Genomic DNA, 14,085 nt, shown 5'->3' with positions numbered 1-14,085 from the left:
TAATTAAGCACACACATCTCAGAAGCAATGTTTTTACACTTGTCCTTCTCCCTAACAGCATGAGAAGGACTAGAGATCTCCCATTTGCCTCCCATATGCTCGTGTCCTGAGATAAAAACTCCAAGTAGATCAGAAGATGTATTTGTCAGAGTTCTTAAATGCAAAGTACTGAAACCAACTTCTGTTAACTTCATAAGAGACGGAATTATTGAAAGGATATTAGTGCCTCATAGGATTCACAAGAGAGCCGGAGAACAGGCTCAGAAACATCCAAATCAAGAGAAGCCAAGGCCTCTGAGAACCAGCCACATGACAAAAGGGTGAATTGTATGGAATGTGAATTATATTTCAATAACGTTGTTTTTTTTTTAAATACTCAAAATGTGGTCTGTGGATTAGAAACATGGGCAACAACTGCTGGAACCGCAGAATCTTTTTCCTCCTTCCCTCCAGATCAGCTGAGTGAGAACCTGCATTTTAACAAGATCCTCAGATCATCTGTTTGCATATTAAAGTTTGAAAAGGACTTTTATAGACCACGCAAAGTAGATTTTTGTCGTACCCTTTGGACATCCAGCATCTTCTCAACACTCTTGTGTGGGGAATTTCCCACATTAAGTACTGCCTCCAAGAGGTGGAATTCAGAAACTGGCCTTCCCAGCCTCCCTTGCAACTTGGGCATCCATCACCTGGGCTCCTTTGATCAGGCAGAACCTTTGGTTCAGAGGCATATAGCAGAGGAAGCAGGCACAGTGTGGAATACATGTCTGACAAGATAGCATTGGAGGTATCTGATTTGGGGGACTAAGAGTGGGGGAAGTTCTTGTGTCCAGTGCCCAGCTGCAGTGTCTATGTTCAATGGCATTGGGGTGCTCCCTGAGAAATCCCTCAGTGAGGTTTGGACACTGAGGTTTACTCAGTGGGTATAGACCCCAAGTCTGACTCTTTGGTCCATCTTGAGATTCTGTGAACTATTTAATATCCTTTAATACTGTGGTGTACAATAGAATAGCCATTAGCCACCTGTGGCTATTTAAATTAATTAAAATGAAAAAAAATTTTAATTCAGTTCTTCAGTTACAGAAACTGCATCTCAAGTGCTCAATAATCACATGAAGCTAGTGGATACCTTATTGGACAGCTCAAATACAGAACATTTCTATCATCACAGAAATTTTATTGTACAGAGCAGCTTTAATTAATTCCTTTTACTGCTTAAACTGGCTAGAATGAGCTCTATAGTTTGAACTAAGAACTCCACCTAACTTACTGTGATAAGGATTTAAGTCTTTAATTTAGGAGCAATGGGAAAGAGTTTCTGGGGTGTGTGTGTGTGTGTGTGTGTGTGTGTGTGTGTGTGACATGATCTAATCTCCATTTCAAAAAGATTACCCTGGTTGCAACTTGGAGAAGGGACTGAAGAGTGAATCACAAGGTCTAGCTCCAATTCAGTGTGGTCTTTGACCATGAGGGTTCTAATTTAAACATTCAGACACCAAACAAGTTTTGAACATTTGCCAAGCATCGCTTGGCTCTAGAGATACAGAGGTAAGAAAGACATGGTTCCTGACCTCAGTGAAGGCCTAGGCTGGTTGAGGAAACAAATATAAAACATATTTGTGCTAATCACATTGTGGTTAAAACAGAGACTAAGATAGAGGGATGCTGACTGCCCTCATGTGGCTTCCCAGTGTGAACAGTCCTTGGGGAGGGGGAGATCACCAGGGCTTATGGTTTCAGCTTTGCAAGTCCAGGATCTGGTTTGGATTTATTCAGTGCACACACTAATTAAACTCAAAGGACACAGATGAATCGCTAAGGGTGACCATTTTTAAATTTACAACTGTAATTTTAAGTTAAAAGGTGTATTCAATTTTATAGCAGCCACTGTTTGTGCCTACTGTTAAAGGCACCCTCATCCTGGTATCAAGATATGTAAGAGGCCAAATATGAAATCAAGAGGTTTTTTTGGTGAGCAGGAAATTAGAGAAAACTTCATAAGTGAGTTGAAAGGCCATGGAGCAGCTCAATGAAGCACCCATAAATCTATGACAGTGATCCTTTCTATGAATCAGATGCTACCAGATTCGTGTCACCAGGTCGGGTGGCAGTTGGAGGACTCTATGGATCCGCCCATCCTCATATATTCCCTGTGAATAAGCACTGCCAAAATCTTGCCTATTATTTGCTCCTTTGTTTTCTAACCTTCTTGCTTTCCACTTCCTTCTGTTTGCATATTCTAAGAATGGTTATAAATGTAACAGAGTACCTTGTAGTTTCCTTTCACATGGTGGTAGTTATTACCACCATAGCCACATTGATTGGCTTTGGACACATCTAGAGATTATACCCTCAGCCAAGCTACTTCTACAGATGGTTGGCTGATGTCTTTCTTCACATGTGTCTTTTGGGAGACAGTAACCTGCCCTGGAAATTGGGGATCAGGTTGGGAGGGTTGCATCTCAACGAACGGATAACCCCTGAAGGATATCAAAGGTCATCTCCTTTAAAAAAAAAAAAAAGTTTCTGACACACATTTCCCATGACCACTCTCTCCTTTATGTACTCTGGCCACACTTCCGTCATATCCTCTATAACTCTTTGATGTTATTTGTCAACTTGTCTGTCTCCATGGCGCTTCCTCCTAAGCTTTAAGGCTGGGACACATACCAAGTCTTACCTGTCTTGAATTCCCGCTTAACACAATGCCTCGAAGACAGCATGAGCCTGATGTCTATTGACTAAATGAATGTGGGAAAGCTACATAACTTGGTGAACGGGACCTGGATCTCCTGTGAGAGTAAGGAAAGTAATCGCTTCCAACCCCATTCGAGGAGCAGAAGTCCTCTAATTTGCGTATCGAAGGGCTGAAATTTTCGGGGACAAACAGCAGCCCAGAGAACGGCCGAGGAGATTAACTTGCTCAGGTAACCAAGAAAAGTCAAGGCCTTGGAAACTGGGCTTCCCTATCTGAGCAGGAACCACGTGGAAAGGGCCGTCCGCGCGGCTGTAACGCACTTGATATGAGCCGAATCTACCTGGCCCTTGGGAAGACTGGGGCCCAGGGCGTGTTCTCCACCGTTTCCAGGCAACAACAGTCCCGCCCATCGTTTCCTAGCCCTCTGCTTCTCGCTTCCTTACCCTGCTGAGCTCCACTCGACCAATTGACGCACAGAACATGGCCAGTTTGGGAGGTGGTTGGAGGACTCCAGGGATCCGTCACCTAGAAACTCCGCCTCCCTATTTCTCCCAGGCTGCCAGCCACTGAACTGAGCTGAGCGTTTGCGGGCTGCGGGGCCGGCGGTTGCGGTAGGTGGAGAGGCGCGGGGGTGCCCAGCGTTTTGTATCCCCGGCTCCGGCCGCATTCCGAGATACCACAGAGGTGCCTCGGGGCCTCAGTCGTCCCTCCTGGCCAGTCCTTGAGGCCTGAGCGACTGAGGCCCGAGATCTGGACATCAGGGTTTTCCGCGCTGGTATGGACTTCCTGCGGGGGACCGGGGGACCAGGGGACCAGGGCTCTGATGCTAGCAAAGTTTTGGTGTGGGTGGGTTCAAACGACTTCGGTATAGGGGTGGAGCCTCATTGTGACCCTTGGCATCAGTTCATACAGGGACTCCGTCACATATCTGGCCCTTTTACTTCCGGGCCATTGCGCTGGCTGGGCGCTCTCTCCTGGAATTATTCAGACCTTTTCCCAGGCAGCCTTCCTAATCTCAAAGGTCCCTCCTGTAAGAAGGTGTCAGTTCATCCTATTAGATTAGATAGTTACGAAAGCCCCCGGGCTTTGTGGGTAGCCCTTCCCATTTAGCTCTGCTCAGGCTACTTTCAGTATAGAGTCCCAAACAGGCAGAGTGATAATGGGTAAAAACATGGCTTTTGGAGCGTCACAGGTCTGGTTTCCAATCAGGGATTCACTCTGTATCAGTAACGTGCCTTTGACAAGTTACCCTCATGATCCTCAGTTTTTTCATCTGTAAAATGATGACAATGTCTGTCTTTCCATTTTTCTATTAAAATAAGAACACGAGCCGTATAGCCCAGCGTCACCATGTAATGAGCACATGAGTCTTGCATATGACAGTACTCTCCGACAGTTTTCACCAAGCAGCATTTTTATTATCCTGGTGTACTGTATATGGAACTGTGCAGGGCCTTTAGTCTGTATCCTATTGAAAACAGAATTTAATTGGCTGAGGACAGAGTGGTTGCATTTTGGAGATATTTGGAGAAAAGTGCAGAATGGTTGTCCTCACTGGAAATGTCCTAGAAATTCCTCTGTGTGTGTGTGCGTATATGTGTTAAAACATCCATAACATAAATTTTACCATTTTAACCATTTATAGATGTACTGTTAAGTGGCATTCACATTATTGTACAACCATTCCGACCATCTATTTCTAGAACTTCCCAAACTGAAACTCTGTACCCATTAAACAGTAACTCCCATTACCATCCCCGCCTCCAACCACCATTCTATTTTCTGTCTCTATGAGTTTGACTGCATAGACCTCATATAAGTGGAATCATTCAATATTTGTCCTTTTGTGTCTGGCTTATAGAAATTCCATTTTAAGGGACTTCCCTCGTGGCACTGAGGTTAAGAATCTGCCTGCCAATGCAGGGGACACAGGTTCGAGCCCAGGTCCAGGAAGATCCCACATGCTGCGGAGCAACTAAGCCTGTGCGCCACAAATACTGAGCCTGTGCTCTAGAGCCCACCAGCCACAACTACTGAGCCCACGTGTCACAACCACTGAAGCCCACGTGCCCAGAGCCCGTGCTCCACAAGAGAAGCGACTGCAATGAGAAGCCCGCGCACTGCAACGAAGCATAGCCCCCACTTGCCGCAACTAGAGAAAGCCCACGTGCAGCAACGAAGACCCAACACAGCCAAAAATTAATTAATTAATAAAAAAAGAAATTCCATTTTAAAAGACAAACTTCATTATGAAAACAACCTGAGTGCAGAGCCAGAAGAGGAACCTAATTACCCTTTTGTCATCTATTTCTCTATAACATAGGAATGTAATAGAAGACATTTTAAATTTTGTTAAGAGAAACTTGATAAAAGGCTATTACCTTCCTTCCTAAGTCAGTCCTTATTCACTTGAGCTTCTGTTTTTTCAGCTCAGATTCCAAATGAAAATGTTTGAGAACGTTGACTCTACAACTACAAGACCTGGCCCGGATCTTTGGGCTGAAATCTGTTCCTGTCTGCCACATCCTGACCAAGAGGATAGTGCCAGCAATGCTTTCTCAGACTCCTTTATGGATTCTTACCCTGCAGGCACAGGCCAGAGGGAGGCCCCAGACTTTGCTGTGCAGCCAACTGTAAAGCCTTGGGCTCCCTTACAGGATTCAGAAGTGTATTTAGCATCTCTAGGTAAGTTAGATGGCTTTTTTTTTTTTTTAATCAGAAGCTGGTGGTTTTAAGGAAGCATGTTGAAGTTCTGTTACATCAAACCTGGTTTTCTGTTCTCTGTTTTTTTGTTTGTTTTTTTGTCCTTACCACATGTATCTGTCAGATGTAATTCTAGGGGGGGTGTTTCAGGTTGGTTGTTGGGAAGGAGCCCCCTTTTCCTTGTACATCCCTTAACAGTCTTTGTCATCTCCTGCCTCTGACTGTTTCATCTCAATTCTGCTTTATTTATTGGCATTCTGTAGGACACTCTTGTTCACTCTTGGTGGCCCATGTATTCAGATAACCCCAAAGTGTCATACCTTATGCATCCTGAAAGAAGAAGGTCATGGTCCCAGAGCTACATGTGGATTTATGATGCTACAATTTGAGAAATAGATTTAATAGATTGATGGTTGGGATGGGAGTATATTGACATAAAATTCATTCTGCCTCTTGTTAGCCATTTTAGTTTTTAAATATTTCCTGAACACATCTTCACTGCCCTGTCCTGTGGCCTTCCTTAAGTATTTAGAGAGACTCCTAACACAGGAAAGAGATTCAGATTGTCCCGTGCTAGGGGAAAGACAAATATCAGTCTTGGGCAGTGATTGCCAATCTTCAGAATTGAGTTAACCTTTATTATTAGACATCCATGAGATGCATCAATATGTCACAAAACCAAACCTGAGAATAATTATTTGAGGAAGGAAAGGCAATTCAGGAAGAAGAAGCATTTGAGGAAGGACAGAAAGAAGAGTCAGAATAGAGTTTACATGATTGCTAAGAAATTTCTTGGAAAAATAGAAGGAATTTGGTTAATGATGTACTGGAGGAAAAAAATATGAGAAAAACACAGGTGGAATGATGGCTAATGAGAAAGCTGAGGGTGTAATATGAAATTTGTTGGGAAGCCACCAGAGATAGTATAGTAATACTTGCAGCAATGGCCGAGGAGGTTACCAATTCTGTTGTAGTCAGAATATCTGTTTAATGATGATAGGAGAAGAAGCCACAGTCTTAGGAAGCTGAAGAACCAGATCCTTCGTCTTGTTGGTGCTCTGTGCCCAGGGCATATAAGAAACTTTCATGGATTCAGTGATGTTTTTGATTGGTGAAGACTGGTTCAGAAAGTTAAAACTCCACGGATCTTTTCTAAACTCAGTAAAGATGATGATTAAAATGTCCTCCCCTGAAGAAAATAAGAGGGATTCCTGTTGCCTTTGGCAGAGTCTGGAAGATAATGGCAAGCGGGTTTGGAGGATGCAAGGCACCTATTTCTGCCTGATCACATCTGATCAGGGACTCAGCACCCTCAGAAAGGGGAAGACCTTTTCCAGCCCAAAAGACTACCTCCCACCTTGACAATCAAGGCCTGACAACATAAAGATTGTTTTTATTGCCAAATAAACTTATATCAGAGAATCCACTAAGAGCAACAATTAAAAACTTTTAGCCAGTTCAACCTGAGATATACATAATCCTTTACCCATCCTCCAGGAGAAAAAAACTTCTCAAATATTTAACATTTATCAACTGTAGTTTTTTTTTTTTTTTTTCCATGGGTGAGCTTTTGGTGGTAACTTGTAGCAACAAAAGGTGTTTGTTTTGATCAGTGGGTTCCAGCTGATGCGGCTTGTTTAGAAATGAAAACAAGATTGCAAATCATAAAGTTTCTATTGGTGGGCTTGATGTCCACCCCTCCCCTCCAAAAAGTCATCATTTACCTATTTATTATAGTTAGAGGCAAGACTAAATTAAGGCAGAAGGCAAATGGTGATACCCTTACTTGTATTCTTTTAAAGGGGCTGTCTGTTCATCAGTTATACTTAAAATGCAAAGAAGAGTAACTAAACATGTATCACCAGGAAGCCATAATGGATCACTCTCACAGGGATTACAAGATGTTTGTTTTTGTTAGGCTCCAACATCCAGGCCACAAGCAGAACAACCTTCAAAAAAAACATTGGGAGATTCCTTTTCTTTAATCAAGAACTTAATCACACATAGAGATCTTAAAGGTCTCTTATTATTGAGTTCTCATCAAGTCAATTTTTGTGTCTAATGAACCAACGAATCTCTCTTCATTTTATCTAATTCTTTCTCATGAGGTTTGGAAACCACTTTATGACACTGTAACAAAAAAAGCCATTTACTCCTCCGAGAGACTATTTTCAGGAGTTGAAAAAAGAAAATAGTATACACATGTCAAGCCAGGGAAAACAAGCATTTCTTAGAGAGATACCTGCTGGGCTTCTGTGATTTCAAAGAAACCGTGCCATCAATTTATTTATGAGAACCTATAAACTCCTTTTCTGGGGTTAAACAATTTAACAGTTATTTGGTACAATGCAGAGAGAAGGCATTGGGATGGAAAAAGAAAAATGTAGGTTTGTCCTCCTTAAAAAAATGAGCTCTTTTTCAGGGAGTGTGCTTGTACTCATCAGTGAGAGAATTTTTAAGTTGACATTTTGCATCTTTGCTTTGTTTTGTTTTGTCTGGCCGCACTGTGCGGCATGCGGAATCCTGGTTCCCCAACCAGGGATTGAACCCGTGCCCCCTGCAGTGGGAGTGCAGAGTCTCAACCACTGGACCTCGAGGGAAGTCTGGCATTTTGCATTTTAGATTAGTTTTGTTTCATACTCACTTTCCTTGTTAAGTTCAACTTCCTCTCTCTTTAGAGAAGAAACTGAGAAGAATCAAAGGTTTACATCAGGAAGTGACTTCCAAGGACATGCTTCGTACCCTGGCCCAAGCAAAGAAGGAATGCTGGGATCGGTTCCTCCAGGAGAAGTTAGCATCAGAATTCTTTGTGGATGGACTTGATTCTGATGAGAGGTAATTGATTCTCAGTCCAGCTCCAGGTGACGGTCTATTTCACTGAAAGCATTTCTCTTCCTCTAAAGAAGTCAGGGAGAGCGACATCTGAGTCCAGATATAAGTTGATATCAACATCAGCTTTTCTGAGCTAAAATCATCCTTTGTAAGGTTGCTTTATTTGCTTAGTCCAGTGGCAGATTTTTGGGAATGAGTTTTTTTTTTTTTTTTGCGGTACGCGGGCCTCTCTCTGTTGTGGCCTCTCCCGTTGCGGAGCATAGGCTCCGGATGCGCAGGCTCAGTGGCCATGGCTCATGGGCCTAGCCGCTCTGCGGCATGTGGGATCCTCCCAGACCGGGGCACGAACCCGTGTCCCCTGTATCGGCAGGCAGACTCTCAACCACTGCGCCACCAGGGAAGCCCGGGGAATGAGTATTTTTGCCAAAAAGCAAATTCCGCACCTACATCTTTTTTTTTTTTTGGCTGCGTTGGGTCTTCATTGCTGCGTGCAGGCTTTATCTAGTTGTGGCGAGCAGGGGCTACTCCTTGTTGCCGTGCGTGGACTCTCATGGCGGTGGCTTCTCGTTGCAGAGCACAGGCTCTAGGTGCGCAGGCTTCAGTAGTTGTGGCACACGGGCTCAGTAGTTGTGGCTCGCATGCTCTAGAGCGCAGGCTCAGTAGTTGTGGCTCATGGGCTTAGTTGCTCCGCGGCATGTGGGATCTCCCCAGACCAGGGCTCGAACCCGTATCCCCTGCATTGGCAGGCGGATTCTTAACCACTGTGCCACCAGGGAAGCCCCCCCCCCCACCTACATCTTGATCACAGGTTGAGCAGAGTTGAGAATAAGCTATTGTCTTCATTTTTAAGTACACACTGTGCTTGAGAAAGTAGTAATCAATCAACAACTGGAACCAAGTCTTCTTACCTATCAATCTCCACTGCCTTACAGAGTTTGTCATATTTCTGTCAAATTTGAGTAGACACTCAAATTTGTGTAGACCAGATGAATGAATTTCTTAAGCATCTACTATGAAGGCACTGTGCTTGATGTCATAGGCATGGAGGGGAGATGTAAAGACGTTTTAGAGCCTTTTTTTGGTCCTCAGAACTAGGTGGGGAGAGCTGACAAATATATATGTAGACATACCTAACAAAACGAGGCAGCATAAGAAAAGAGCCAGATGAGTGGAAGTGACAATGTGCTTTAGGAGTTGAAAGACCATTGAGCTCCCTCTGGGGTCTGGTTTTATACCAAAGGAGAACAGTATCTGCAGATGGGCTGGATGCAGAAAGGAGGAGAGGGCATTCTGCCACAAAAAGCAGGATGGTGCTTGACACCGGGGATAGGAGCTCTGCCACTTACTGGTTGTATGTTTCTGGGTGAGTAACCTGTGTGTGCCTCAGCTTCCTGCTCTGTAAAGCAGGAGTAGTACCTCTTACCTTATAGGGTTGTTATGAGCATTAAATGAGTTACTATGTATAAAGCACTTAGAACAGTGCCTGGCACAGGGTCAGTACTGTGTGTTAGCTCTTCTTAATATTATTCTTCCTAACAGAATTTTAAACTTCAGTAAGAAATTATTCAAAATGAAAATCAGTGAGGGAAATAAAAACCTGAATTTTAACACAAGGTCTTAGGGGAATATGACTTAACCTAAGTTTACATCATAGCATTAACACTGATTTTGAGAGTCCCATGGTATCAGATGAAGATACTGCTGCTGAAATCATGGACAGTATGTGAATAGAACTTCATGGTTACATTTTATTTTTTAATTTGCAAAGTATTTTCACTTACATTATCTCAAATATTGCATCAGCGTGCCCCCAGATCCTTCAGAAATGAGTGTGGCATCTAAGGTCAGGTCAGCTTCCCTCTGAGGGTTCAGAAAATAATATACATTTTACTCTTTTCTTTTCCCAATTGAGCCTTAAACTGCCCCAAACACAAAAGATGAAGATGCACAGATTTCTGAGCCACTAATAATTTGGTATTATATTCTCTCCTCTTCAATATTTCCTTCCTCTCCAGTTCTGAGAAGAAAAGACAACTTTCTCCTGCATAATTCTCAAATAGTAATTCTTCTCAGAAATTAGATCAGCACCAAGACTCAAGCTTATGTTTCTGTGTATTTATTAATACCTAAAATAATGTGGGTTTCCCTTCCTTATAGAAATAATTGAAACAATTTTTGAAAAGTATGGTAGATGAAGATTAAATGCCCACATAGCACCTTAGTCCCCTGAGCTATGGGCACCTGTTGAGCTGTGGGCACCTGTCGCCCTGAGCCTACATCTGTGGGAATGCTTCTTTCTATCAGTGTTCAGAACAAGCGCCAGGAAACAGTAGACGTGCAGTTGGTTTCAAACTTCAAAGTTTATGTTTTAAACACAGTCCATTTTGTAGTGGAATTGTGTGGTTCTTCACGTATGTGAAGGCCAGATGTGTGACCCTCCTTATGGCATGCTTTTGGCAAGGGAGCAATGGGCTGGGAAATCCTACTGTCCACAACATGATTCCCTCATTTTAGGTGTCTAAAATCTGCTGGTTATGGCCTTATTTCTTGGCTTACGATTTTTTGCTATTGAAGAGCACAGAATGAGGTTTATATTATTCCTAGTCATTTGCAATTTACCGTGAATGTCTAATAGCTTTAGGGTGGAGATATCCTGGGTACTCAAGGAAGGTGGGAGGGGGACACTTCCCCCTCCCCACAGATCCAAACAAAAAAGAGCCCCCTGGCATAGTGGCATTCCTTTGTGGGGGACATTGCTACTCAGATGTTTCCATCTTGGCATCTTGCTGTAGAAAGAACTAAACAAACAGAAACACACGAAAAATCGTGTTTAGTACAACTAAGTGCTGTAAGTATAATTAAGCCTCAGACTACCTCAGGTATAAGAGATTTCAAGATGCTCAGGTTTCTGCCTCACTAATAATTTGGTATTTATTTGAATGTTTCCTCCCCTTGACGATTTCTCTTCTCTCCAGTTTTGAGGAAAAAAAGACAGGACTGAGGCATAAGCTCTTTAGCTGTTCTCATCAAGCCTTCAGAGACTCTGCATTCATTTGAAGGCGGCCTGGTGCTGCTTGTTGCCCAAGTGCCCACTAGGGGGTAAATTATGCCACGGAGCTGCCAGGATGCACAGCTGTCAGAGGAGTATCTGTGCTCCCCACCTTAGCAGTGAAAAACAATTATAGGAAGAAATTGGTGGTGGGCGGGAAGGCAGTCTTTGAGTAACTGAGATAATCATTGAGTAATTAACCAGTGAGGTCTGATGCAGCCACCCTTCTCTCCTGCTCTTTCCTAGCACCTTGGAACATTTCAAGAGGTGGCTCCAGCCAGATAAAGTAGCCATCAGTACGGAGGAGGTCCAGTATCTGATTCCTCCAGAGTCGCAGGTTGAGAAGCCAGCGCCCGGGGACGAGCCAGCAGCAGTGGAACAATAAATTACACACACACACACACACACACACACACACACACACACACACGCCCAGCAGCTGTCTTGGTTCCAGAGGGAACAGCAGAGAGCTCGGCAGCGGCAGCAGCAAGGAGAAATCTAGGGAGGGAAAAAGCCCAGCCTTCCACTCCACCAAGCAAGCAGCTGCGGGCCCCTGAGGACTTGCTGGGGGCTGGCACGTGTGACTGTCTTGGGTAAAGTGACTGACCCAGTGGGTGCTGGATCAAAATACCGCCTTCCTCTCTGTCTCACAGCTTGTCTGAGCTCTGTTGCTGCAGGTGAGAAGTCTGCTAAGAACCTAGTGAAGGACCAAGTGTGAAAGTATTTGGAGAAACTGATACCCTTGTGTATAATGGATAAGTTAAGTGAGCCATATTTTTTCTCGCCTCTTCTGGATGGTCCCACCTGTGTTCCACGCGTTCCCTTGGTAAATGGTCAGGGATGCGTGGCACCGAAGAGAGTGAAGTCTGCTTCCTTGAATCCAAGACCCATCTGAGGCTTCTCTAACAAGTCCATAATAAATATAGGGACTTTAGGAAAAAGAGGCTGGGCTTTTCCTTCGTCTGATTTGTTTCTTGTGGGGAAAATGAACGAAAGAAGTGTGAAAATATAGGTGTTTCTGTGTATACATGTATATTTTTTATTTCATGCATGGTTTCTCCCCTGACTTCCTCTGGCACTTAAAAAGAGCCAGGTTCCAAATTAGACTTGTGTTTATGATATTGGTATTTGAAACCACTCCTGAATAATTCCACGCCTACTCCTTGCGGCAGCTTTCCTGGCTAAGCCTATGCTTCCTACCTTGTTTATGGTGTTCTTGTTCAGTTGGTATTGTCCACATAAAACTTTTCTCATCAGACTAGCTGTGTGTGGTGCTATTAACCTGATTCCTCTCAGAGAGACACTCCTAGGCAGTCAGGAGGTAAACACAAATGCATGTCAACGCAGGAGAGCTGGTAACTTTTGCCAGATTCCTGTTTTTAACGTGTGCCCTCTGACAAGCCAAACCTCGGTGCCCTGAGGGTAGGATTCTGAGGTCATGGCTCCAGTGGAGCCTCTTTCTGGGTAATAGGTTCCAAATCCCTAATGATGAGCAGGTGGCCATAAAAACCTTCAGAGAACATTTGCTCATTTCTAAATCAAGTAGATTGAGAAATTTTGCCTTGTCCAAAAGGATGGGAACCAACCAGGTGATTCTATATACTTGCTTAATTATATGAATATTTTTGTCGTAATTTCCAGATGGGTTTTCCTATTTGTTTTGCCATTGACTACTGGTGTTAGCTTTATTCTTACTGCTTTTTATTAGTAGGATGCCTTTGACAGAGAGAGTGACCCTCTGTTCCCCAGACACTTTGAGCAAGCCAGACACTGACAGTCATCCAGCCCTGGACTAAGCTTGCAAGGGATTCTGACTGGGGTTCAGGTGCCAAACCTCACTCTTCCTACAGAGCCATCTGATGGCTTTCAGATGGATGGATAGGCTTAGAAAGGAAAAAAAAAACAAAAAAAACACCTAAGATTTTCCTTCTCCCTGCATGATAAACAAAATTATTCTTCCTCAGTAACAACAATTTAAGAAAAAAAGCAGTAAGGTCTGAAAATACTCTCCCAAAGAGCAGCTGATCATGGGTGGTTAGAGAATGTTTCTGTACCAGAAAACAGCGTTTCTGTCATTCAGGCAGGATTCCAACTTTGCCTTTTCCCTACCTCCCATTTTCGACCTAAGAAACAGAAATCTTAATATGAAAAGGTGGGGAGTTGATTCAGAGGAACTGAAAAGGAATTCTAGGACTGAAAGATGTTTAGCCCAGAGTGAAAACCCGGGGTGGGGCGGGGGTGGGGGGGAAGGCCCCAGATCTCTGCTGCCTTCTCACTTCACTCCTCTACAGAGACAGGCTTCCACAGAAGGGAGTCTAATGGGCTGTAACTATGGTTTCTTTTTTTTTTAACATCTTTATTGGGGTATAATTGCTTTACAATGGTGTGTTAGTTTCTGCTTTATAACAAAGTGAATCAGTTATACATATACATATGTTCCCATATCTCTTCCCTCTTGCGTCTCCCTCCCTCCCACCCTCCCTATCCCACCCCTGCAGGCGGTCACAAAGCACTGAGCTGATCTCCCTGTGCTATGCGGCTGCTTCCCACTAGCTATCTGCCTTATGTTTGGTAGTGTATATATGTCCATGCCTCTCTCTTGCTTTGTCACAGCTCACCCTTCCCCCTCCCCATATCCTGAAGTCCGTTCTCTAGTAGGTCTGTATCTTTATTCCTGTCTTACCCCTATGTAATGAGGTGGATAGACCTAGAGTCTGTCATACAGAGTGAAGTAAGTCAGAAGGAGAAAGACAAATACCGTGTGCTAACACATATATATGGAATTTAAGAACTGTGGTTTCTT

The 14,085-nt window shown here is 43.6% G+C and overlaps 1 protein-coding gene across 4 annotated transcripts; it reads left to right on the top strand.

Annotated features, from left to right (window-relative positions):
• Positions 1 to 3,153: 3,153 nt before the first annotated feature.
• On the top strand, positions 3,154 to 12,540 carry CCDC32 (coiled-coil domain containing 32). Of its 4 annotated transcripts, XM_067743229.1 has the most exons (5): positions 3,154 to 3,309; positions 5,128 to 5,383; positions 8,080 to 8,236; positions 11,529 to 11,682; positions 11,713 to 12,540. In XM_067743229.1, exons 2-4 carry the CDS (start codon positions 5,140 to 5,142, stop codon positions 11,665 to 11,667), a joined length of 540 nt encoding a protein of 179 aa, XP_067599330.1. In that variant the 5' UTR covers positions 3,154 to 3,309; positions 5,128 to 5,139; the 3' UTR covers positions 11,668 to 11,682; positions 11,713 to 12,540. The 4 variants fall into 4 exon arrangements, with proteins under 4 accessions (XP_067599330.1, XP_067599321.1, XP_067599340.1 ...); XM_067743220.1 differs by having other exon boundaries at positions 11,529 to 12,540; XM_067743239.1 differs by having other exon boundaries at positions 3,170 to 3,309; positions 5,133 to 5,383; positions 11,529 to 12,540.
• The last annotated feature ends 1,545 nt before the right edge of the window (positions 12,541 to 14,085 follow it).

The sequence above is a fragment of the Pseudorca crassidens genome, chromosome 1 (genome assembly GCF_039906515.1).
Source record: "Pseudorca crassidens isolate mPseCra1 chromosome 1, mPseCra1.hap1, whole genome shotgun sequence".
In the NCBI taxonomy this organism is placed as follows: Eukaryota; Metazoa; Chordata; class Mammalia; order Artiodactyla; family Delphinidae; genus Pseudorca; species Pseudorca crassidens.
This window is presented reverse-complemented; position numbering and strand designations above follow the sequence as displayed.